This window comes from Vombatus ursinus, unplaced genomic scaffold (assembly GCF_900497805.2).
Source record: "Vombatus ursinus unplaced genomic scaffold, bare-nosed wombat genome assembly UNPS02014825.1, whole genome shotgun sequence".
Lineage (NCBI taxonomy): Eukaryota > Metazoa > Chordata > Mammalia > Diprotodontia > Vombatidae > Vombatus > Vombatus ursinus.
This window is the reverse complement of record NW_020954603.1, coordinates 1,361,612-1,387,413: the sequence shown is the minus strand read 5'-3', so window position 1 is coordinate 1,387,413 and position 25,802 is coordinate 1,361,612. Positions and strand designations below refer to the sequence as shown.

At 53.2% G+C, this 25,802-nt stretch overlaps 2 protein-coding genes across 3 annotated transcripts; one reads left to right on the top strand and one right to left on the bottom strand.

Moving 5' to 3' along the window:
- Positions 1 to 1,829: 1,829 nt before the first annotated feature.
- Positions 1,830 to 2,878, bottom strand: TEX38 (testis expressed 38). Its single transcript, XM_027837963.1, has 2 exons — positions 2,734 to 2,878; positions 1,830 to 2,344 (listed from the first exon to the last, which is right to left on the bottom strand). Exons 1-2 carry the CDS (start codon positions 2,876 to 2,878, stop codon positions 1,830 to 1,832), a joined length of 660 nt encoding a protein of 219 aa, XP_027693764.1.
- A 4,287-nt stretch (positions 2,879 to 7,165) lies between these two features.
- On the top strand, positions 7,166 to 23,521 carry ATPAF1 (ATP synthase mitochondrial F1 complex assembly factor 1). Of its 2 annotated transcripts, none has more exons than XM_027838105.1 (8): positions 7,166 to 7,254; positions 8,205 to 8,255; positions 9,423 to 9,485; positions 12,094 to 12,144; positions 13,206 to 13,253; positions 14,855 to 14,950; positions 16,973 to 17,080; positions 20,912 to 23,521. In XM_027838105.1, exons 3-8 carry the CDS (start codon positions 9,450 to 9,452, stop codon positions 21,104 to 21,106), a joined length of 534 nt encoding a protein of 177 aa, XP_027693906.1. In that variant the 5' UTR covers positions 7,166 to 7,254; positions 8,205 to 8,255; positions 9,423 to 9,449; the 3' UTR covers positions 21,107 to 23,521. The 2 variants fall into 2 exon arrangements, with proteins under 2 accessions (XP_027693906.1, XP_027693905.1); XM_027838104.1 differs by lacking the exon at positions 7,166 to 7,254 and adding an exon at positions 7,940 to 8,037.
- The last annotated feature ends 2,281 nt before the right edge of the window (positions 23,522 to 25,802 follow it).

Below are 25,802 nucleotides of genomic sequence, written 5' to 3'. Positions count from 1 at the left end.
TCTCCCCCTCTCTCCCTCTCTCCCTCTCTCTCTCTCTCCCTCTCTCCTCTCTCCCTCTCTCTCTCTCTCTCCTCTCTCCCTCTCTCTCTCTCCCTCTCCTCTCCCTCTCCCTCTCTTCCTCTCTCCCCCCTTTGGTGTGCTCCCCTACTCCCCTAGAGCATGGGCCACCTTGCCCTCAGTCATCCTCCTTGTCACTCTCTGCTTTGGAGACAGGTGAATCTGCTGTGTCCCTGGAGCTGTTTGGCCCACACCCGGAGAGGGACTGGATGTCTCCTGCCCCTGGGATAGTCTAGGTCCCCATCCCCGAGAGGAGCCTTGCGCTTTGATAACATGTAACAAGTTTGAATTTCTCTAAATAAAATGTCTTTCCTCTTTTTGCCCTGTGTGTGATTAAAGTTTGTGGAGTGGACCGATAGCTTATACAGTGAAGAAGAAAAGGCCCTCTCCTGGAAGATGGGGTAGTGGGGCTGGGATTGGTAGAACAGAGCCACCATGTGAAGCTTGAAGCCCATTTCTTTAAAAAAAAATAAATAAAAAATAAAAATGGGGAAGTGGCCTGCAACATTACCAGAGGAGTTAGGGCAGTTTGGGTGAGGTAAGGGACAGTTAAGGCCAACCTACAACCAGGCCTGAGAGCATGGAGGGGATTTCACAGAGACTTGTGAGGGGGTCATGGTTCTCACGCCTGGAAAAACCTCCAAGGCCCACAAGCCCAGACCAGTCATGAGCAAGAATCTCTCTCCCCTCCCCCAGACAGATAGCACAGACGAGAAATGACCAAGAGCAGAGCTAGGATTTGAACCTTTGACTCCGGAATCCAGTGTTCCTCTTCCACAAGGACAAGGAGTTTGGGGCAGGTCTGAAGCATTTATGCAAAGCACAGGGAGGATGGTGGCAGGTCACAACTGAAATGCTTCCTGGCAATTCCCCCCCAAAGCGAGTCACCTGCCTTCTCCCATCCAAGAACCTGTTTCTTCTTTTGCTAAGTGGGTGGAATAATAGTTGCCCCCTCCCCCACTCCGTCCCTTCCTTCCCAGTCAGCCATAAGGAAGGATTTTTCAAAACTTAGGTGCTAGGGTTTGTCAGATGGTTATTTGAGCCGAATCCTCTAACAAGCCTTCGTCTTCACCCTATATTAGGATGTGCTTCCCCATGAGAAGAGCCAGGAATGGCAGGATCGTTGACTTGGAATCTGAAGACCTGAGCAGTTGGGCCCCTGTTTAGGGGGTCTGTTATGATTCTGGGTACCTGGCTCCTGGGGGAAGGAGGGGCTGTAGGTATCAGTTAACGGTGAGTTGGAGACGCTTAGGCCCATTGTATCCCGATACCCCAGGATCATGTGATTGAGAGCCAGAAGAGAACTTGGAGACTGTGAAACCAGCCCAGGCCCAGAAGGGGAGGAGGCTTGCCTAGTCACCCTGGCAGGAAGGAGCTGTGGCAGCCCCTCACCCTGAGGTGAGGGATGCTGCCTCCTATATCTCAGACTGTGGCTCTAGTGAAATGATGATCTAGGGCCTAGATACTAGGCCATGGTCCCAGGTTCAGCTCATTTTGGCTGCTCAGCCCCTACCCCACCCTCCATCCTCAAGACCAATGGGTTGGGCTTTTTTTTTTTTAGCATTTTATTAAAAAGTTTCATATCAGACTTTTGTTTGCTGAAGGTGAATTGGATGGGGATGGGCAATTAAGGCGATTGAGAAGACAGAAGCCATGAACTTTCAGAAAAAGATGATTGCATGGGTATGAATCCAGAGCAAGCCACTGGCCACTGGGGCATCCTGGTCCCCTGCCCCACACCCCTCCCCATACTTCCATCAGACCAAGGCAAGCTACAGCTCATAGGCCAAGCCCTTAGGGTTGAAGCGATAGTCCCGATGGGCCAGAGCTGGCAGTGAATGAAACTGGACACTCCTCTCAGGACAGGCGGTGAAAGGGAAAGAGGCAGAGTGGTTCACCATGGGCGGCGTGTTGCCCAGTGAAGGGGTGAAGGCCACCTCCTGGAAGATAGGGTTGTGTGGTGCTGGGGTTGGGCAACAGGCCAGGGGCGGGGCAGAGGCCGGGGACGTCCTTCCCTCCTGGTGGCTAGTCAGGGGCTTGGGGGCCTCTGGCTTGGGTTCGGCCGCTGGGAGGTCCACTTTGACCCCGGTATTCATGCCGTACTGCCGACGCTTGTTGATCCAGTAGAGGAGGGGGCTGTAGGTGAAGGTGGCTGCCTGCATCACCTCCACCCACTCCTGGGCCTGCTCTTCCCTGCGAACCTTCTTCCTCCAGTGGAGAAAGACCATGCAGCCACCGGTAACCACAGAGCACAGCCCCAAGACCCCAAAGTATAGTGGGAGCCAGACTTGGGAGAGGAGATAATAGGGCTAGCATTAACTGGAAACCAGAGATGGGAGCATTCCACCCACCTGACCACCAGCATGCCTCCCTCCTCCTGCCTGGTAAGCTCCCTCCTAGGGACCACGAGGGAGGCTGGATGAGTTATAAATGGCTGTGGTCCCTGGCCACTTGATGAGACATCAACTGACTTGACCCCGCAGGGAGCCCCAGGGGCCAAGGTAGAGACATCTACCGCCAGCAGCCATGAACCAGCGCAAGAGAGATCACGGGGACAAGGGGTCTTCCCACCCTCACTCCCACCACTCAGACAGTCTTCTACTCTGTCCCCGTGTCAGGCTATCCCTGCTGCTCGCTCTCTTTTCTCAGATGGGGAAAGAGAGAAGAGCAACCTACCTCCAGGGATGCTCAGCCGTTCCCCTTGGGGATCCATAAGCAGAAGGCTGGGTGGTGCTGGGTGAGGGGGCCTCAGGAGGCTCTCCAAGGGACGGCCCTCCTTCCCAGCCCTCCTCCAACTAAGATCAGAACCCCCAGGCATCATTGTTCCTAAAGGTTGCCAGGTTCCAGAACCTGAACATTCTAGAGGCTGGGCTATCACTGGGACAAAGAGACTGGCAGCAGACACCACCACCACTACCCCTGGGCAGGGGCAGGGGCACAAAAAAGGAAGGGTAGCCCCTCCTTGAGGTCTGGGACTCCCTTTGAGAGGTCCTGTGGCATAATATGGTCATGAATTCCACTGGGGAAAGAGAGGTGACTTATTATCTCTCTAGCCTTTCCCTTCCTCCCTGCCCCCCACACCCCAAGGCCTCCCCAGAGCAATGCTTTGCACATCACAGGCCAAGTAAATATTTGCTGGATAACTGAATAAGTAAAGTAATGAATGAATAAATGAACGTTCAGGGTTTGCATAGGGTTCCACATTCAGGTTCATTTCTCTTGTAATAACCCAGTTTTTCACATATAAATATGTCATGAAGTCGCGATTTCCTGTTGACAGTTGGCATACATGTCATTTCTCCCTTCTTGGTGAATGTAAATTCTTTGAGACTTTTGTCTTTGTGAGCCCAGTAGGGCCCGCCGCGTTTCACTTTTGGCGCATCTGTGCCTTCTCTCCCCAGGCAGGCAGCGGGTGAGCTCCCTGAAGGCACAGACTGGGTTATATTCTACTCGTCTTCCCCAGCAGAGCCAGGCACAATGCACTGAAGATGTCAGTTATTTGATAAATGCAGAGTGAATCTGGACTTGTAAAATATAGAACTGAAAGGAGTCCACCATCTAACTGGGGACCTAAGGGCCGGAAGGTGTTCTCCCATTCTCTTGGTGTTTTCACCATCCTTATCCTTCCATCAAACCAGCCTGTGATCCCCCTTTCCCTTGCCTGGACCTCCCCACCCCTCCATCCACAAACTCCAGGCTCAGAAGGCTTTTGTTTTGTTTAGTTCGTATTCACAAGAGAAAAGGGGAATATACAGATTAAGCAGCAATACACCGCACAGTCCTGAGCCCCTCCAGTGGGCATCAGGATCTTCATCTTGGCCAGGGTGAGGCCACCCCTCACTCCGGGTCTTGTCTGGAAGAGGCTCTGGGTGGGACATTATACTAAAGCACAGGACCAAAGATTTAGAGCCAGAAGGGTCCTCCCACCTGCTAGTGACTTCCCCTGAGATAGTGCTCTGGGCCTGGAATCAAGACCAGAGGTCACATTTGGCCTCTGACAGTTACCAGCTGTTTTCACCCTGGGACTTGCTTCTTTCCTGCAGTTAAGTGTTAAGAGGTTAACACAGAACCTCTGTCTGCCTCAGTTTCCCCAACTATAAAGTGGGGATTGTAATAATAGCCCCTCCCTCAAATGGTTGTTTTGAAAATCAAACACTTGTGAAAAGCTCTTAGCACACAGCAGGTGCTGTATAAATGCGTATTTCCTTCCTTTCCCCTACTCTGCCTCTGTCTTGTATGCAGTTATTTACACGGGGTCTCCCCCATTAGACTGCAAGCTCCTTGAGGGCAGGGACCTTGTTTTCGACCTTCTTTGAAACCCCAGTGCTTCCGGCAGTGCCTGACATAGTAGGTGCTTAATAAATACTTGTTGATTCAGTCCAACCCCTACGTTTCATAAATAAGAAAATGGAGGCTCAGAAGAGGTGGAGCCCAAGGTCACCCTCAGAAGGGCCAGAGGTCTGGGTAGGATTCAAACCCAGGTCCTTGCACTCCCCATCTATATGGTCCTTTCTAGCTCTGAGATTCTGGTCCTCAGGCAGCGGACACAGGGCAGACAACTGTGACGCAGATTTAGGATTGGGCTACATCCCAAAGGGAATGGGTTGCCTCGATACAAAGTGAGCTCCCCATTGGAGGAGGTATTCAAGCAAAGACTCATCAGGAGCTGGGAGCCGGCCCTGAGTTCGAATTCTACAGGTGCCACCCCCCCCCCCCCCCCCCCCCCCCCCCCCCCCGGGGGGGGGGTCCCCGGGGGGCCCCCCCCCCCCCCCCGCCCCGCCTCGCCTCTCTAGGTTGGGAGCATCCGGGAAGGCCCCTCCCCTCTCGAGGCTGCGCAGAAGAGGCCCCGCCCGTTGGCCAGGAACTTTGCTGCAGCGGAACCTTGGCCGCGGGGGCGGGGGCGGAAGCAGCGGCGCCGGGGGAGGGGGATGGAGGGGCGCGATACGGCGGCGGCGGAAGCAACAGTGGGGGCGGGTGCAGAGGTGGAGTGCGAGAAGGAAGAAACTATGGCGGCGGCCATGGCAGCCATGGCGGCGGGGGGCGCGGGCCCAGCCGTGCTGCAGGTGGCTGGCCTCTACCGGGGCCTGTGCGCCGTGCGCAGTCGCGCTCTGGGCCCGGGCCTCGGCCTAGGGCTTGTGGGGACCGAGCAGCTGCGGCTCTTCTCCGTGCGCCGTGGCGCCGGGAGCGGCGAGGCCGAGCTTGAGACTAACCCCTACTATGACAAGTACCGGGAAAAGATCCAGCAACTGCGCAGGTGCGGAGGGGCGGGGCGGGGCAAGGAGGAAGAGGAGCTCCTCCCTCTAACTGGTGTAGGGACCAGATCCTGCCACTGCGCAGGTGCCGAGGGGCGGGGCAGGGAAGGAAAGGCAGTCTCCTACTGACTGCGCAGGTGCCGAGGGGCAGGGGTGGGGCTAGGAAGCAGAGGAGCCCCTCCCATAGACTATTGGGACACGGTCTCGAAACGCACAGACGGGGATACTGGCACTAGATTCTGCGCCTGCGCAGTGGGTAGAGTGCGGCTCAACTCCGTCTCCTCATCTGCAGAATGGGAATAACAGCACCAATGGCCCCTAGCCCCATTTTCCCCGGATTGTTTTCAGAAGCTGTTGTTACTGGGGCTCGGGCTCCAGCCTTTCCCAGACACCCTCGGGACAGGGAGCCCCTTCACCTCGTGCTCCTCGAGTCGGGGTGGAAAAGTGCCCGCAGCTCCCTGGGCCTCAGTTTACTCATCTGTAAAGTGAGGTTGGATGGCCCCTTAGCCCCTTCCAGCTCTACATCTCTCCTTCTGAAGACCCCCAGGCCTCAGCCTCCTCCTTAGCCTTGGGTCAGAATCCAGTGTCTATATAGCCTCAGGGTGCCAGGCATATAGTCGGTGCTTACTAAGTGCTGACTGGATGGCTTAGGTCAGAAACCAGTGTGTCTATATCTTCACGGTGCCAGGTATATAGTCAATGCTTAATAAGTGCTGACTGAGTGAGTCCAGAAACCAGTGTCCTTACAGCCTCACAAGGACTGGCATGTAGTTGGTACTTAATAAATGCTGGTGGACTGGCTCTCTGGGGTTGGAGACCAGCCTCTCCTTTGTTTCTCTTTCCTGGAGGCTCCGCCCTGGCGTCATGTCCAACCCTGACATTCCACAATTACAAGCATCCCTCTGGCCAGACCCCCTCAGGACTTGGGACATAAAACATGGGATTTCTGTTTTTCAGTCACCAAGCACATTTTCACGAGCCTCCTCTGTGTCGGGCACGTGTGAATGCTGGGGGTCCATAGTCAAACAGAGCTGTCCACAAGGAGGGCCTGGGCCTCAAGGGTCCCTGTGGGCAGGTGTGGTTTTATGTGTTTTGTTCACGGTTGGCCCAGCGTTTGACCCCTGTGGGGAAAGAACCACCCAACAAGAAGATTCTTTTTTTTTAAGGCAGTTGGGGTTAAGTGACTTGCCTAGGGTCACACAGCTAGTAAATGTGTCAAATGTTTGGTCTGAGGTCACATTTGAACTCAGGTCCTCCTGACTTCAGGGCTGGTGCTCTATCCACTGCGCCACCTAGCTGCCCCTTTTTTATTTATTTTTTCTTTTTTTAGCCAACAAGAAGATTCTTGCAGCCTAGCAGACAGACGCTTAAGTCATAGTCCTCAGGGGTCATGTAGTCAGGGAATCTTGAACCCAGATCTTCTTGACTTGGAAGCCAACTCTGTGCCCCCTGGGAAGGAAGGAAAGAGGGATTTATTAAGTACTTCTTGCCAGGCTCTTTACAAATATCTCACTTGATCTTCAAAACAGCCCTGTGGGGTTGGTGCTGTGATTATCCCCATTTTACATTTGAGGAAACTGAGGCAGACTGTGGTTAAATGACTTGCCCAGGGTCACACAGCTAGCAAGTATCTGAGGCTGCATTTGAACTCAGGTCTTTTCTAGTCCAGGCTCAGGGCTCTTTCCACTGAGCCACTTTGCTGTCCCTGGGCTGTGCTGCCTCTCATACAAAGTCAATACCAGGTCATTGCGGGCTGGGAGGGATCCTGTTGGAGGTCCTCGTCTCCCCATCAGGAAGAGTGAAATAGCGAAGTCCCCTGTCCTGACCCCTCATCTTCCTCCCCTTCCTGCAGGTCTGATCCCGCTGCCTTTGAGTCCCGCCTGGAGAAGCGGGATGAGCTGCGGAAGCAGCCGGTGGGACACTCCAAGCAAGCCGACTTTATCAAGTGTGTGGAGCAGCAGGCAAGAGAGCTTTGCTGCGGCCAGTGCAGCCCCCGCCTGACAGCCTGGCCCTGAGGGTGCCCCCGAGGGGCTCTGGCCGGCCTCAGGGCACAACAGTCAGTGCCACCTGCCGGGAAAGGGACCTCCAGGGAGGGAGGGTCACTGATGTCAGGGGGCCTGGATGCAGCTGAGCGGTTAAGCCCTCGCCAGCAGGCCCCCTGGCCCGCCAGACTGGCCGTCCCTAATGTGACCTTGAGCATCTCCCAGCAGGGGTGTGGCTCTGCAGTGAGCCAGGCTGCCTCCCTCCCTGAGCCCTTGCTTCCAGCTCTAGGCCTGGGATAGAGTGAACTCCGAGCTTCTGCACATATGAAGATGACGTGGAAAGGGGGGTTCCCCAAGCCAGGCCAGACACGGGTGCCCTGTTCAGCCTGTGGGCTGGACCTGCCTTTCGGACTCCACGCTTGGCAGAGATCTGGGCTGCTCTGTCGTGCCCCCCACTTTTCCCCAAGCAAGCTAGACCCCTCTACCCCCCCCATAGTGTCTGCCTTTTAGTCCCTCACCACCCCCTCCCCCTTCCTCTAAGAAGCGCACCGTGAAGTTCTGATTCATCCTGTCTGGTGTCTCCCAGTGGAGCCCAGCCATGGGCGGGCCAGAGCAGAGCGGGCTTGCTTGGTCATTGTTCCTGAGGACAGGTAGCTGGCCCAGTCCCTGCCTTTCTTTCTGCTCAAGGCTGTCACCTCCCAGAGGCAGCTGCTTACCAAGAAGGATGACCAGGGAAAGTCTCAGAGGTCGGAATGGGTGTTCTAATTAGAATGAAGAAGGCAGATTTGGGGAGGGGGAGAGAGGCTAGGCGTGTCCACTTGCCTGAAAGTTCAGAGCTGACCACAGGTAGCTTACCTGACTCTGTTCCCTTTCCCTCCTGCAAAGCAGAGACCAATTAACTTATTTCTTTCAGACGGACACCCTGGGGAAACAGTCTTCGAAGAGAGGATTCACTAAAGGCAAGGTAGGGTCAGGGACCCGGGATTTGGGGGGGCATCTCCTTCCACAGCCCAGATTGCTGACGTCCCTGCCTTAGTAGGTCACTCTGAGAGTTGTGACAGGTTCAGTGTTTGGCTACCGGACACACGGCTGGTGAGGGCCAGATCTGCTCAATCTGTGCAGCCTCAGAGACTTCCAGTGAGGACGATGGTGATGCTTCATCTCTTTGTATCCCAGCCAGCTCCCAGCCCTCCTGTTGTTATTTCTGCTTTATTGGTGTAGAACCTGGGGTACAGAGGGGTTGAGTCACTGGTTGGTCATGTGGCTGCACATGGAGCCGGGAGAGTTTGTGCCGAGGCTCCCAGTGTTTCTGCCAGCTCAGAAGCAGACCAAAGACCTGGCTATAGCCATGGGACTGTGGGAAAATGCTTTCTCCCTCTGTGCTTTAACATCCTCATCTGTAAAACAATGACGTGTTATTAACCTGGGGTTCATGGGTCTGTGGACAAATCTCAGGATGTCTGTGAATACCTTTGTTTTCACTTCTACCCAAATTCAGTGCTTGTGACTTTTTTAAGCATTAGTCTGAGAAGGGGTCCATAGGCTTCCCTAGAGGGGTCCATGACATGCACACAAAAGGCAAAGAACTCCTGGCCTATATGTCCCTTCTAGCTCTGCCAGTCTGTGTGTCCATGAATGAGAGTATTGCTGGGAGCATTGGTCTTCTCAGGCTTGAGGAGGCTGGGGTCCGTCTTCATTGGCTTAAATGGCTCGCTCCCGGCCCCACCCCAAGACAGTCTAGGATTGAGCCCCAAAGCACTGGAGGAGACTCAGTGACAGGACCAGACCTGACTTGTGGGACTGGGAGGAGCAGGCACTGTTCCCCAGCCCTTCCTGGTCACTCTGGGCCATCCTCAAGAGGCCTGAGGCCTTTGAAGAGTGGAGAAACACAGTCTGAATGCAAGAACCAGGGCTTCCTTGGTATCAGCAGAATTCAAAGCAGCTTTTCCCCCACGGGGATGTTTGTGAGGCAGGGATGAGTGTGGGAAATGAACAGCTGGGTGTCAGACTCCCATCCCCCAGCCTGGAGCGCCTTTGCCTGCCCCTAGGCTGCCCCTCCTCTTCCCTCACCTCCCAGAGGCTGCAGCTGCAGCGGGACATTTCTTTTGACTGCCTTCATTTCCCATTTCAGACTCTCAGTTCAATTTTCAACCTCGAGATGGTGAAAGATAAAAGTGGAGAAGAGATCCAGCAGGTAGTGTATTTCCATCTCCTTCCATCGCCTGGGAACAGCAGTGCTGTTCACTCACTCTGAGAGTGAGTGCTCTGTGCCCCCACTCAGGAGGCCCGGGAGGGAAGGGCTTTTGGTAATACCGAGGCAGGGCCAATAGAGGAGGGGAACAGCTCCCATGGGCCAGTCACTTCTGGGTCAGGTCCCCAGGTCCTCTCGAGTCTTGCATCCTGTCTTTGTGTTTTGTTCTCCCTCCCAGCCCCTCTGCGTGGACTGTGGCAGCCTCCCAGCTGGTCTCCCCATTCCCAGCCCTCCATGTCATAGCTGTAGGCCTAGTAAACCTTCGAGAAACCCCAACTCCATCTTGTCCCACGCCTGCTTCAAAACCTCAAGGACTTCCACTTGTACTGCTCATCTCATGGGGGAATTGGAATGAGTTTAGGAACTTTAGGTACCATAGAGCTGGGTGGTACAGGGAGGGGATAGAGCCCTGGGCCTGGAGTCAGCCTCACATGCTGACTAGCTTTGTCACCTGGGCGAGTCGCTTAACTCGTCTGTCTCAGTCTTCTGATCTGTAAAATGAGGATAATACGTGTACCTACCTCCCAGGGTTATTATGAGGATCAAATGGTAAAGCATTTTTTTTTTCAGTGAGGCAATTGGGGTTAAGTGACTTGCCCAGGCTTCACACAGCTAGTTAAGTGTCAAGTGTCTGAGGCCAGATTTGAACTCAGGTCCTCCTGACTCCAAGGCTGGTGCTCTATGCACTGCGCCACCTAGCTGCCCCAGTAAAGCATTTTGTAAACTTTAGAATGCTGTATAAATGCTAGCTAGCTATTAGTAATAGTAATGATAACATCCGAACTCATTGTCCTGGCATTCTGAGCCCTCCAGATCTGGCCTCAGCCTCATCTGCCGCTGCTGCCCCATTCACACGGTGAAACTGGACCAACCATGCTTTACACCAGTAGCATCAAAGTCAAATAGAGTCAGGGGCCACTAACATGTACTGTTAACATTGTCTATGTTTTATTGTAGTTTTTATTTTTGTTAAATATTTCCCAATTACATTTTAATCTAGTTTGAACCTCACTCAGGAGTGTTGTGGGTCACCTATTTGGGAAATATTTAACAATAATAAGAGAGGGGAGAACATTGAGGCCATTGGCATAGGCAGGTAAGAGGTGGTGAGGCCCAAGTGAGGACATTGACTGGGAGAGGCGGGGATGGCAGGATTCTGTGGGCAGGGAGAGCGTGAACAGCCGAGGATGATTTTGGGGTGACCTCAAGGAGAATGGTGCCTTTAAGACAGAAAGGTTTGGAAGGGGGAGGGTTTGCAGCCGGGAGTCCGGATGTTGGAAGAGGCAGCCCTGGGAGGGTGTTGAAGGCCCCCCAGTCAATGAGCAGGAGCTGGGGTAAAGGGGAAGACTAGAGCAGGGCTATAAGCTGAGCGCTGCATTTGGACCAGTGGAGGGGGACACCCTGTGGCCTCTTTCAGGACTGATTAGTGTGGTGATGAAGGTGGTGCCAGCAACAGGGTGCATATTCAGTCTGGCCTGACAGAGACAGCAGGGCAGTGAGCCCATTGGATCTAGAGAGGGGCCCAAGGCCCGGAGACGGAGAAGATGTGCCTGTGGTCACAGGTGCCCAGTCAGCTCTGTTCTTGGGGGGACGATTGCGGCCTGTGACGTCATGAAGGCCGAGGGCAAGCTTGTTCACCGCCAGCTGCAGCCTTCTGGGGAGGGGCTCGTGTGTTGCATCAGCTGGTTTAAGCTTAAGAAAAGAGCAGAGGACAGAGAAGGGAAGCCATCCCTCCCGGGGGGGGGGATAAAGGTCTGGAGAGATGAAGGGAGCATCTGGCCTAGTTCACGTGGGCTGGACTTGTCTGGCATTTTTAGCACCTGAAACATCGTTGCCGGGCAGTGCCGTCCTTCGCCTCTTCTGATCCACCCCCTCATCCAGAGGCCGTCAGGTGGTGGACTAGGAGCCACGGCCACTTCAGTTAGGATAGTGCCCATTCCACAGAGGAGAAAGCAGGCCCAGAAAGGCCAGCAGTGACTTGCCCAGGGTCCCACAGCTGGCTTCAGTGGCGGGATTCAAACCCAAGTCCAGCACTCGTCCCCCTATATCATGGTTTCCTTTCCACCCTAGCTTTGCACAGTTCACATCATGGATGCGCAGTGCAATCCCGTTCTCCTCCAGACCTTCAGGGCATCCTTGGGTGCCCCATTTGAGACAAGACTCTGACCTGGGGGCCCTGGTGATCTTACCCAGCATGCCATGGATGCTGTTCTTGGAGTGAGGGTCTAGAGGAGGTGGTCTTGCCAGATCTGAATGCCAGTGGTGGCCTTCAGAGCACTGCCCCCTGGAGCGAGGCTCTGCTGGGGATGTTCTACCCAGAAGGGCATCCTGTTGGAGACCAGCTTGTCCCCCTTCTTCACTGAGAGCCAGTAGCAGTGGTCATCATAAAACTATAATTGTGGAAGTTGTCTTTCCCCTGGTCCAGGGCATCTGATTCTGAACTGTGAGCGTCATTGGGAGGTCTGACTTGGGTTCTTGGGGGCGTCTGTCTGGCAGGGATTACCCTTGGGCCCCCTGGCACCTCACACTGGTCTTTCTCATCTCTCACCAGATTTGGCAGCAGTATTTCGCAGCAAAAGATACCATCTACGCAGTTATCCCTGTAAGTTGCTTGGGAGGAAAGAGGAGGCATGAGCAGTGTGATAGCCAGCCCCGGGCTCTGGAGGGGGGCTGCCTCTCCCGTGTCTGTACCCCATCTCTCTGGAGAGCCCACATTCGCCAGGGGGAGCTTTCACGCTTCTGTGGAGCCGAGCACACTCCTCCCTCTGCCTGGCATTCGTGGCTCTCCTTTGTCCTTCCCTTACCTTCCCTCAGAGACGTCTTCGTGTGTAGAGTCCTTGGTAGTAGGCCACGGCTGCCGAGGCCTTTCCCAGCTCTCTTATCGCTCCTTGGTTTGCTATTTGAAGATGCTGTTTCTGACAGGCCCCTAGAGCTGACGGAGCTGGGGAGTCTTGGGATCGTAGGGTCCTGAGGTAGAGAGGTCTGAGATAGGGCTTGCCCGCTTCTCCATTTTGCCAGTGACTCAGAGCTGGTAGGAGTAGCCAGCACACAGGGTGACTAATTAGGATTCAGAACCTTCCTGCCTGGCTAGAACATCGAGAGGAACGAGTGAGAAATGTAGGATCTTACAATGGGAACAAGCGTGGGGTGGGAGAGCGTGGCTGAGTGCGCTTTGTCTGGAAGTGATCTGGCGTCTTAGGAGACTGCCCACTAAAGGAGTCCACAGTGTGCCACGACACCCAGGAAAGCGTAGGTGATCGTGGGCTGCCGTAAGAAAGCCCGGTCAGACCTGCTCTGGGGCATGATGGAGAAGACCCAGGAGGGAGAACGTTTGAAGGGTTATGGGCCGGCTCGGCCTTGGGGGCAATGAGGGAGGGGGAGGTTTCACTCCACATACGGCCTCCTGTTGCCCAAGTACATGCTGAGGCCTTGTCGGGCTGGCAGGGCCAGAGTGCTGGGGCAGGCCTGAGCCCCCAGAAGGCTGAGCATCACAGGAGTGCATTAGCTTGTCTTGATTCTCCTCTACTCTGTCTGTCTGGTGTTGGTGCTTGGGAGCTCATTCTTGGGTACGTGCAAGTAAGTCATAGGTGGTGACTTCAGGGCAGAAAGGTGTGGTTTTTCCTTTGCTCATGAGTCAGTTTTTTTCTCGTTTCCACCCTGTAGGCAGAGAAGTTTGACTTGATCTGGAGCCGGGCCCAGAAGTGTCCATCTGTAAGTTCACCTGCCCACTGGGAGGGAGGGGGCTGTGGCCTTAACTGCCCAGCCAGCCACGGGGTTCTCCATCCTGTCTCGTGTGGGCAGAGATGCCGCAGAGATGGGGGGCGGGGCCTGGACTGCTTAGGAACCAGGGCCAGCTGACCAACTCGACCACTTGCCCTTGGAGGTCTAAGCCATAAAACTCTCATTTGGGTGAATCCACAGAAGTGGAAAAGCCTTTCCCTAAAGGCACTGAGCTTTTCATCAGCCTCTAAGCTGGTGACTGGAGAGGCAGTGTAATGGAGAGAACAGAGAGCCGGCTTTGAATCCAGGAGACCTGGGTGCAAGCTCTGCCTCAGGTGGTCAGTCAGTAAACGTGAAGCACCTGCTATGTGCCCCGCCCTGGGCTAAATGCTAGGGATAAAAGAAAGTTAAAAGACAGCCCTGCCCTCCAGGAGCTCACAGTCAAAAGCATACAAACAACAGTGCCAGCAAGTTGTAAACAGGCTAGAGTGGAGATTATCTGCAGAAGGAAGCCAGGGGGCAGAGGTGAGAAGGGAGAGCATTCCAGTTATTGGGCACAGCCAGTGCAAAGGCTGGGAGTTGGGAGACGGAGCAGCCACAGAGAAGCTGATACCTCTGGAGGGGGAGGGCGTGAAACGACTGGAGAGGCGGGAGTGAGGGGGTGGTCATGCTTTGCCTTGAATGCCAGAGAGCTTTGTAGTTGATGCTGGTGGTGATAGGGAGCCACAGCAGTGTACCGGGCAGAGGGAGGCCGTGGTCAGACCTCTGCTTTAGGAAGGTCATTTTCACAACTGAGTGGAAGGTGGTCTAGAGCAGAGGAGAACTGGCACAGGCAGGCCCACCAACAGAAGGGGTGAAGAGCTGAGGGTCTGCACCAGGGTGGGCAGGGTCAGAGGAGAGGAGGGTATTTGGGAGATTGGTCGTGGAAGTAAAATTGCCAGGCTTAGCAGCAGCTTGCATATGGGGCAGTGAGAGGGTGCGGAGTGGAGAATGCCACCTAGGTTAGGGTCTAGGGACGGAGAGAAATCATGGTTTCTGTTTGGGACGTGTCACATTTCAGGTGTCTGCTGGGTCATCCAGTGGGATGTCTGACAGGCAGCCGAAGGTGTGAGATTGGGGGTCAGCAGAGAGGTTGGGCAGGAGAGGTAGGCCTGAGAATCACCAGCATAGAGATGGTCAGGAAATCCTTGGGAGCCAATGGGTCACCAAGTGACGAAATGTGGAGGGAGAAGAGAAGGGGGCCCAGCGCTGAGCCCTGAGGGACCCCCACCTACGGTTAGAGGGAGGGCGTGACCTGGAGGAGGAGGGTCCAGAAGGAGCTGCACAGCCTGGCTCAGGGCTGCAGGCCAAGAGGAGGTGCTGACCTGCTTTGGTGACCAGGGTTTCCTTTCTGCGTGTTCCTAATAACAATAATAAATAGCATTCCTATAGCTCTTGAAAACCCAGGGGTCTGGTCGCCATCCCGGAAGCCAGTGTTTACGTGTTAGTTCTCACTGGTATTTTGGGGGAATGTTTGTGCCCTCCTGGCCCCTGAGGCCCTAGCAGCACTTGGGAGGTCTTGGCTGGTTGTCTCACCCCCTCTGTTCCTGCAGTTCCTGTGTGCGCTCCCCAGGAGGGAAGGTTACGAGTTCTTCGTGGGTCAGTGGTCAGGGTCCGAGCTCCACTTCACTGCCCTTATAAACATCCAGGTGGGTGAGCGCGCTGCGGGGCTCCCAGCCGCGTGGGGTGGGCTTTGTTCTTGGTTGGAGTCAGGGGTCAGTGGGTCTTTGCCCCCCAAAAGTAGGGCTCTTCCCAGAAATAGGAGGTAAGGTTCAGGGGTTAGAAGCAGCCCCAGGGCCCTTGCTGTGATGCTGGAGAGGGAGTCATCATGTCAAATGTCCACCGCCTTCGGGGGCCTTCCCTGACCCTGGAGCCCCCGGGGTGTCTTCTGGATGCTCACAGTGCTTTGGACAGCACTTCTCCTGAGGCTCTGGGCATCAGTGACCTTGGTTATTGGTTATCTGCTTATGTTTTGTGGTTTATAACCACAGATGTTTCCCGGTCCCCCACCCCAGCCTGGGGACCACTCTGAGCCATCCCACAGCTCCTGTCAGACAGCAGGAGTGCAGAGATGGTCACACCTGTCTTTGTCGTTGTTGTCCCAGAGCCAGTGCACTGTATCTAACCCACTGGGGGCCTTGCAGGGGTTAGCACGGCTTTCAGATCTTAGATTGGACTGGCCACTAGTGCAGGCTGCTGGGGTGAGCTTGAAGGCGGGTGTCCTGATACTGCCAGCTGCAGGGCATCTCCCCCTCTGAAGCCCCTGGCCCCGATCTCCTGAATATTACAGTCCTTTCTGCATTTTTCTTCTTTCCCTCGCTGCATGTGGCTTCTTAAGAGCAGGGTCTTAGCCTTCTAATTATCACTCTTCAGTCCAGCCCACCCATTTCCCAGCTGCTTCCTTTGCCAGGCACAAGCTGCCTCGAAGGCTTTGGGAGAGAAGGGTGAAATCACTCCAAAGCTTTCCTTAGAGCAGCCTCAGGAGGTAGTTAGTACTGAGGCTTGGCGGCCCACAGTCACCGAGCCAGGAAGGGGACACAGCCAGGAAAGGCCTGGGTTCAGATTCACGTGCCCACCCTAAGCAAGTACCTCAACTGTTTTGAGTCTCAGCTTCCTTTTCTGTAAAATTGGAGGAAAAGCCCTTGCTTTACCTTCCTCTCTGGGTTTTTGGCTCATAACCTTAGTAGCCTTGCAAAATATGCACCATCATCATTAGTATCAGTGTATCATCATATAATATGTTATTATATATAATATATATTACATATAATAATATTGCCATACATTATTGATGTCGTGATTATTGAATTACTGAGTTAAATGGAACTCCATAGTCCAAGCACCTGAGGGCGAGCAGCGGACCGAGAGAGCCCAGGGGAGGGTGGCCATGCCTGCCCAGGCTAGCTGTGTTCTCATTAACAATTGAAAGGGTTTTCCCTGAAGGTTGAGCTGGATAGCCACAGTTTTGAAAACAGTGCTGAGAAAGCTCCTTCTCATGCGCAGCTTCAGGTCACCCTCTTCAGTCCACTCTTGGGCCTTGGCTGCCCGCCTCCCCCTCCTCTGGGTGGCCGTCCCGTCTTCCCCCAGCCTCCAGCCCCTTCAGCTCCAGCAAGTCTACCAGCTGGGGCCACCGCCCTCAGCCAGACCACAGCCAGACTGGTCTGTCGTCTGCCCCCAACCTTCCCCTCTCCCGGAGACTTCCCACAGGCCACAGCCAGCCTCGAGTAGTCACTTTAAATCTGTTCCCTTTTTCTCCTCAATAGAATATAGAACCTTCTTGAAGGCAGAGGCTCTTTGGGGGGTTTTGGCACTATAGCCCACAATGCTTGGCCCCTGGCAGGCACTTACAGGCCCATTAAATGGATGCACTCACGGTGTCGAGGACAGTGCCCCCATAGCGTCCTCCCCACCCCCAGGGTCACCCCTCTACTCCCCAGAACTCCCTTCCCCCTTACGTGAATGGCACTTGTGGCTTTTCTTTGGAAAACTATTTCTTCTAAGTGACCTGTGAAGAAGCCAACACAGCCAGCCATTGGGCCCATCTCTGCTGAGGCCCAGGCCTCTGTCCTGTTGGCTCCCACGGGTCAGGGAGCACGGGCTAGCATTTCGGGGTGTCCCATGCCCCCAGGCCACATCAGGGTGACCCTGAGTTGTACCTTTCTCCTTTGCAGACTCGAGGGGAGGCAGCATCGAGCCAGCTTGTTCTCTACCACTTCCCCGAGCTCAAGGAGGAGAAGGGCATCGTGCTCATGACAGCAGAAATGGACTCCACTTTTCTGGTAAGATGCAGCTCGGCCCATCAGTCGGGTAGCATCACTGCCATCAGGCCCTGGGGCAAGCACCGGGGTACAAAGTGAGAGAGGAGCCGGTCCCTGCCCTCCCTGAGGGGAGACAGCGTAGGAACAGCTGGGCACAAACGAGCCATAGACACGCTAAGCTGGAGGCGATGGCTGTAAGGGGGATGTAGAAGGGGGGGACCTGAAGGCAGCCGGGCGGCGGAGCAGAGCAGCAGCACCAGTGCAGCGAGCGCACCCCCAGAGCTCTCCAGACAGCCAGAAAACACGGCCAACCAAGTGTTGGTGGGGAGAGTAGGAAAAAATCTCAGGGAGTTCTTTCCCAGCCCAAGTGAGCAGAACGCTCGGGTGCCCAGCACGAGACAGGGTCCCAGACCTATACGGATGCCAGCTTCACCGGCCACTGCCCAGCTCTGGGGCGCAGCTCCAATGCAGGCCGAGGGTAGTGAGAAGCAGACGCACAAGGCAGCACGTGGAGGGAGGAGGATGGTCAGAGGTGGCGGCGGCAGCAGTGAGGAGGAGGCTCGGGCCTCGGGCAGAGCAGGGCCTTAGTGCCAGCTTCCTGCCCAGCCTGCAGGGGAATATCCAGACCAGAGGAGAGCCTGCAGTCAGCGCTTGCTCAGACCCAAAACCAGATCAGGAAGTGGCGGAGCTCACAGCTGAGGGCAGAGGGCACAGGTTGCCCTTGGTCAGACCACTTGGGGAGCGCTGAAAGCATGAGATCCTGGAATGATAGCCCTCCAAGAAAGCAGCAACAGTACTCGCCTTTCCACTGTGGTTCTAGAATGACTGTGGGTTTAAATGACCCCCCCACAAAGGGGATGGGGTCCCAGTCCTGGAGCTGAAGAAGAGGGAACGAGGAGATTGTCCCTGCTCCCAGTTACTGGACAACCAAGTGCAGTGTGGTTAGGCTGCGCTCCCCAACGCAGCAGTCCTGTGCTGCTCAAGGAATCGGAAGCCCATGGAACCTTGGTCAGGCAGCCCCGGGCCTGGTGGGCCTCCCAAGGTGGCCTGAGACAAGGGGCTCGCCAAGGTTCCTGCGTGGTGCTGGGACGATCCCGTAAAGCTGAACAAAATGCCCTCCTTGAAGACCTAGTCACGGTGGGGAGGGCCTGCGTGTGGGTGGGCTGCGGACAGAGGCCGAGGCTTCAGGGGCGCGGGTGATGACACCCGCCCTGGGACACACCACTCATTTGACAGATGTGTGCAAGGCAGGCGCTCTGTGTAAATGTTCAGTTACAACTGTAGGAGCCCAGAGCCCACACATGAGGAGACTAGTGTGCCCTCGGAGCAGATGATGATGGGGGTATTTATGTCGTCTGTGAAGGTGCTTCTACAATCGTCTCATTTGCTCTTCACAACCAGCCACTGAGGATCATCCGCTTAGGGCGGGGAGGGAGCAGGAGGGCATCTGATCCAGTCCACTCACTTTAGAGATGAGGAAACTCAGGGGCAGAGGCAGGGCCAAGATATTTGGTAACTTGCCCAAGGTCTCATAGCTAACGAGGGCAGGGCTGGAGTCTGAACTAAGGCCCTCTGACCCCAGCCCAGCCCCTTTTCCCACATCGTGCTGCCTCCTGTGAGTAGGTGCTATGACCTCCATTTTACAGACAAAACTGAGGCCCCTATTAAATGACCAGCCCAGGGTGGGCCTCTGCTTTAGGACCATCTGCATCAACTCCAAGGTCATCTCCATCTGTAGAAGTTACATTAATCCATGTGCCAGTATTTCTTTGTGTTTCTTAGTAAGCTGAATTTCTGGAGCTAATAAATAGAGCGAGATTGGGCTCCACAGCCTCTGGTCATAGATTTCCATAATTTATATGATCTTAACTACCATGGTATGTGATATTGAGTCCAGTAGAATGAGGCAGTGGGGGAAACTGAGGCAAATTGGCTCAGGTAGTGTTTCATGAGTACTTCTGACAAATATCAGATCCTTGGGCATTGGTACATAGATAGCAGGCCAGGCAGGCGACCAAAGGGACATGGTATCTTGGTTTTAGGATTGGCTCAGCCTTACCATGGCATGATAATTCTTGGAGTCTGACATTCCTTAAACAACCTGAAAATCCTCCGTAATGTCAACCAGCTATTTATTCTGCTCTGAGAAAGAGCCCTGGATTTGGAGTCAGAGCCTTGGATGTGGGTGCCAGCTGTGCTGCTGACCCCCTGTGTGATGCCGGACAGGCTCCTTCCTCTCCTGAGGCCTCAGTTTCCATTTGTAAAACAAATGCCCTCTTCCAGCTCCAAGTCTAGGGGATGCTGATGACTAGCTGTGGAGTGCACTCCCTCCAAGGCATTGGCCTTTCCCACAGAGTTAGATGTGCTCAGTTCTGAGGCATCTGTGGCTGATCCTGAATGGGACAAGCTGTAGTATGTGGCAGGTAGATCTGGCTTATGATTAAGGGATAAATGCTCTTTTTCTGGTTCTAGGCAGAAGGTGGAATTTCTATTCCAGACTGTAAGCTGAGATGAGGTTGGTTGCAGAGACCCCAAAAGATAAGAGGAATAAGAGAGGTGCAAGGGTAGAATTCAGAAGCCAGTCACCTGAGTGTGAAGGTGGAAGTGATGGCTGTTAGAGCTGCTGTTGAGGACTCATTTCAGGAGTCACCCAGTGGGTCTGATTGTGTGGAGGTGTTAGTGAGGTGTTAGTCAAGCCCAGCGTGTGTGTTTTGACTTGGCTTAGCTTGCCCCCGTGAACAGGGCTTGAGTCAGAAAGAGGTTTATAGTGCTATGTGTGAATTACTCAGAGCACATGGATTTTCCTCACTCTGTCTCTCCTTGGCAGGTTTCTGACATGTACCATTCTCCCCCTCACAGAGACTGAGTGAGAGTTTATATGGGGATTGTGATATTTTATTATTCATGCACTTTTTAAAAAAATTTCATTTTTTTTTTTTAGAGGCAATCACGGTTAAGTGACTTGCCCAGGGTCACACAGCATGTAAGTGTCTGAGGCCAGATTTGAACTCACATCCTCCTGACTCCAGGGTCAGTGCTTTGTCCACTGTACCACCTAGCTGCCCCTCCTTGCCCTTTTTACAAATATGGGTGCCTGTAATGGGTTTTTTTTTTATTTGTTTTTGTTTGTTTGTTTTTTTTTTTTTGTTGGTGAGGCAATTGGGCTTAAGTGACTTGCCCAGAGTCACACAGCTAGTGAGGGTTATGTGTCTGAGGCTGGATATGAACTCAGGTCCTCCTGACTCCAGGGCCAGTGCTGTAGCCACTGCGCCACCTGGCTGCCCCTGAAAGTTTCTTTTTTGTTTTATTTTGTTTTTTTGTTTTGTTTTTAGGCAATTGAGGTTAAGTGTTAAGCAGCTTTAGGCCTCATGGACTGGTGCTGGTGTAGGGCGGGGAGGAGGAGAGCTTCTCTGGCCCCCCAGAAGTCAGACCACACGCGCAGCCCCCACCTGGTGTTTGCTTCAGGCTAGCCCTGCGTTCAGGTCCCATGTGCAGTGACACCTCTTTTAGGACGCCTGCCAGGAATGCTTCTTTCTCCTTCCTGCTCACCATGCTCATTGTCTCTGTTGTGCGCATTGACACTGGGTGGAATTGGGTTAGGATTCCTATCAAACCACCCCCATACATGTCTCTGTTTCGTGCATCTCTTAAAAGATGACAAGCTCCTCTTTGAGTCCCTGACTGTTACATCCATCTTGGGTCTCTTCCAGGACAGGGGAAGCCCATCCCCAAAGGCTGGGGCGGTAGTCTAGAAGGGGCTGCTAAGAGCAGGTCCCAACACTGAAGGCCGTTCCAAGGCGGGGGTGCTGTGGCCAGAAGGGGAGGCCTTGACCATGTGCCCTTCCCTTTCAGAAAATTCCTGAGGCTCAGTGCATCGCCAACCAGGTGCAGCTCTTCTATGCCACTGACCGCCAGGAGACCTATGGCCTGGTAGAGACCTTTAACCTCCGACCCAGCGAGTTCAAATACATGTCTGTCATCGCAGAACTGGAGCAGAGTGGGCTGGCAGCTGCGCTGAGACCCTCACGAGGACCGGACAAAGCCTAGAACTGAGGCCATTGTACCGATGGTGGTCAGTCCTGGAAAGGGCCCAAGGACCCATCGTATACACACACGAACTCACTCACACATTCACGTGTACACACACACACACACACACACACACGCACATACACACTGGACTCCTTTTGTGTGCTCCCCAGGATGTTTCTCGTGGGGAGGGAGATCCCAGAGTTGGTGCCCTGGTGCTGGGTCTTCAGATCTCACAGAATGAGGTCTTACGAGAATTCTCTTCTGGAGGGCTTAGGCTGTTCTTGGGAAGTGAGTAGAAGCCAGTCAGCGACGCTCGACAGGACAGTTGGCTTAACATCGTTAACATATTGCAGTATCAAAATGTGAAACTGTGGTTGCATGCCAGTGGTGTTGACTTTACAGCCCCAAAGTGATGGCGTTGTCATTTATGTGAGGTGAGGCAGAGAGGACGCTGGCCTGCCCACCGTGGCCACGTGTGTGGCTTTCCCACATGTGGCAAACTCGAGCAGACCACGCACAGACATCTCCCAAGGGGGCTGCCCATGTCGTCCAGAAGTATCCACGTGGTTTAGTTGGGACTGTGCCGGACTGGCCCGGGTGCCCCTCTTGTGACCTCCAGGGCTGGCACTTGGTGGAGACAGCAGGCAGCATCCTCCCAGGTAGTTATGATACCCCCCCCCAAGAGGAAACCAGAGTGTGCTCATTCTTCTCACCTGCCCTTTAGAAACACTCTCCAGGTGATGCGTGCTTGGAAGGGGTGAATCAGTACATTCTGAACATATACATAGATATAAAAATGGGCGCCCAGTCCTGAATCTCAGGGTGGTGGTCCCCAGCTTGGAGCCCCATAGGTGTTAGCATATGAACAACAGGGCGTGACTCCCTGGGCGAGCAATAAAACTGCTTCTGGCTCTCCAACCTTCTTATCTCCGTGCATGACGTCTGAGCTGGGGAGGGATTGGCGCCGACTGTTAGAATCAGAACCTTTCCTCAGTACTCAGGAGTTCAGTGAAGCTGCCAGAGCAGGAAGGGGCTTTGAAAGGTTGGAGATGCATCCCTGCCAAGTGTGGAGGGTGGCCAGGGTAGTGAGGGGACAGGCACCCTCATGTGAGGAGCACGAGGAGGTGGAGACTCAGGGAGTGTGAGGAGTTAGGCCTGAGAGGTCAGGACGAGGAATGGTGGGAAGAAGGTATGGGGACCGGACCCTGGGATCCTTTTTAAACTATGTCTGATGGCACAGAGCACATTCTGTCTGGTTATTTATGTCCGTGTTTTTCAATAGTAGCATTTATTTAGAGCTCTAAGATGTGCCGAGAGATGAGCTATGACAACCCTTGGAAGTAGGGGCTGTTGTCCCCATTTCACAGTTCAGAAAACTGAGGCAGAGAGGTTAAGTGACTTGCCCTGGATCACAGCTAGTAGGTATCTGAGGCTGGATCTGAACTCGGGACTTCTCTGTCTTACTAGGCAGTCTGCTTCATAACGGCTGGGGCCTGGCTAATTTCCCCTCAGTGTGAGGAAGGGCTTCCTGATGATTAGAGTGATCTGAAGCAGGGCGGGCTGCGCTTTAGGAAGTTTCCTGTTCCCGGAGGTCTTCAAGCGAAGGCTGACTGGTGAGTGCTGTTGGCAGCAGCATCGTGGAACATCCTGGGGCTACATTTGGGCCTGATTCCTCTGAGGCTCTTCCTGGGCCTGTGAGTTCATGGCCCTGCAGCCGCTGGCTACTTCACCTGGTGGAGGGACTTGCCCCATCCTGCGGTCAGGCCCCTCCGGGCGCCACAGGTGAGGAGGGACGCTGACAAGCTGATGAACGTCTTTGAGGAGGACAGCCTGGCTGGCGAGGGCCTGGACCCTGGGCCAGTGGAGTTGAGTCAGCTAAAGAAGCTTGGGGGTTAGTTTGGAGAGGAAGAAAAAGGCTAGAATCTGTTCTCTCATGATCCTCAGAGCAGCCCATGAGGAAGAGGCTGTGATCCTTATTTTAGAGAAGAGGCCTTCCAGACCTCGGGGTCCAGTGAGCCGCCTGAGAAGACTCAGGGACGTGCTAGTGTGCTGAATGATACATACCAGGGATGCTGCGGTCAGGGGAGAGGAAGCAATCTGAGCTAGGGAGCCAGGCATGTGACAGGAGATGCTGCCCCTGCCCTAAGAGTCTAGTGGGGGCTAAAGAGCGCAAACACCAGTGACTGGGTGGGACGTACTTTGTGCTGTACGAGAGTATTTGTGAGGGGGCCAGAGCACCCTAAGCATCTGTTACTGGCCCTGTTCTAAGAAGAGAGCTGTCCAAAAATAAAATGGGCTGCCTCGGGAAGGAGGATGTGTTCAAGCAGGCTGAATGACCATGTCTCAGATGTTCTAGAGCAGGAGTGAGAAACCTGCAGCATTGAGGACACGTGTGCAGCCTCCTAGGTCCTCAGGTGCAGCCTTTTGACTGAGTCCAAGTTTTACAGAACAAATCCTTTTATAAGAAGATTTGTTCTGTGAAGCCTGGATTCAGTCAAAGGGCTGCCCTTGAGGACCTAGAGGGTCACACATGGCCTCGAGGCCACAGGTTCCCCACCCCTGTTCTAGAAGGAAGGATTAGATGTCCTCTTCTGAGGGCGAAGATGTTCAGTCTATCCTTGTTGATTGTGATTCTAGACTACCCCCATCCCAGTCACTAGCAGGGACCTAGCAACACCCCCAGATGGTTTAAAATCAGCTGCAGCTCTTGTCCAAGTTGCAGAGGCCTCCCAGTATCTGTCCAGCTCTCCCAGATATCAGGCTCACCCAATTGTTCCCAAAGAGTTTGGGTACCTTGAGGCACCAGGACTGCCCCACCACCTTTCACACTGCCCAGAACCCCTCAGTCTTGGTAGCAGGTTGGCGGCAATGTCACTGTCCCCATCCAGCACTTGTGGCCCGGAGAAGGGAGAGGTGATTTCACCAAGGTCACTGCTTGTGTCAGGAGCAGGGCCAGGCAAGAAGCCAGCCGTCAGCCTTCCTGCCTTAATTACTCTCTTTTATGTGACACTCAGCCAGGATGTAACTCATCTCCCTGTCTTCATTTCCAAGTTATCATAGACTCCCTGACCTTCACTTGGATGGAATCTGTCATGAACTCCCAAATTTCAGTAGCTTGAATGTTGAATACTATAATACTTGACATTTATGTGACACTTTAAAGTTTGCTAAGCATTTTATTCATTTATTTTTATATTTTATACTTACTTTATGTTTTATATATTTATTTTATATTATTTATTTATTTCATTAAATATTTATTCATTTATTTCATTCATTTAATCCTCACAACAATCCTGGGAGGGAAGTGCTATTACCACAATTTTACAGATGAGGAAACTCAAGTAAACAGGTTAAGTGGCTTGCCCAGGGTCACACAGCTACTGAGTGTCCAAGGCCAAATTCGAACTCAAATCTTCCTTAGTCCATCACTCTCCCCAATACACCACATTGCTTCTCAAGGAAAGTCAGGCCAGAACCTGCTAGAACTCTGCCAACTGGCAGTTCTGAGAACATACACAGTCCCTTTATGGGCCCGGGTCACTTGCAACACCAGGCACAACCCCACTGACCCTCTGCTGCTGGACCCCAACATTTTCTGGTAACCCATTTTCATTTAATTTCAATTTGATTGGTGCCTTTTTCTTTTAAGTCATATTCATTTCCAAATATGCCCCTCCTCTAACCAGCAATGCTGGAAAATGTAAAGTGATTCATGGGGAGAAAAAAATCTTTGTATCAAATAGTTCTGACAAAGGTTTGTTATCCAAGACAAGCAACAAACTCAAATGCCATTTCCCAATAGATAAGCAGTCAAAGGATGAACATTATCAAAAGAAGAATTGAGAACTTAACAACCATATAAAGTGATCCCCCGAGTTATCAATAAGAGAAATGAGAAGAAAAAAAAAACAATCCTGTCATCAATTTGTCATCTTTGGCAAAGATGACAAAAGATGCAAAGAGTATTGAAGAGAAAGGCCCCCTAATGCGTAGTTGGTAGAGTGGTGAATTGGTATAATCACTCTGGAGATCTTTGGGGAATTATGTAAATAAAGTGATCAAAATGCCCTCACTCCTTGACTCAGGGTTCCACCCATTGCTCGGAGGCTACTGACAAAAAGAAAGTCTCCATATACACCAATTATTTATAACAGCTCTTTTGATGGTATACAAAAAAAAAATTGGAAACAGTTGATGCGTATCAGTCAGGCAATGGCTGAGCAAATTGTGATGAATCTCATTCTGCTGTAATCTAACTCTGCATGTGATGAAAACGAAGAAGCAGAGGAAGACTAGGATGAACTGATGCAAAGTGTGAAGGGTAACGGCCACACAAAAGTACCATCAGAAGTTCACTCCCCTGCCCCTGCAGCCCCTTTCTCCAATTTTAAGGAAAATACCGGGGCTGGTATTATCCTGTCCAGGCTGCATTCCTGACTCTAGGCTTTCTCTACCACAGCCCCAAAGAGGCGCCTTCCCACCCTCCAGTTCAGCTTTAACTGGGGTGGGGTTAGGGGACAGGGTGAGTGATAGTGAGGTCAAAAAAGAAAAAAAAGAAAGAAAAAAGGGATCTTCAAAATATTCAAAGAAAAGTGAGAATGGAAAGAGGTTTGGAGGGAGACACAAACAAGCAGGGCAGCTTTAAAACTAACATGTTTAATAAAGTAATTTTTAAAATTCAATTTAATTTTTTTAATGATCAAACTTT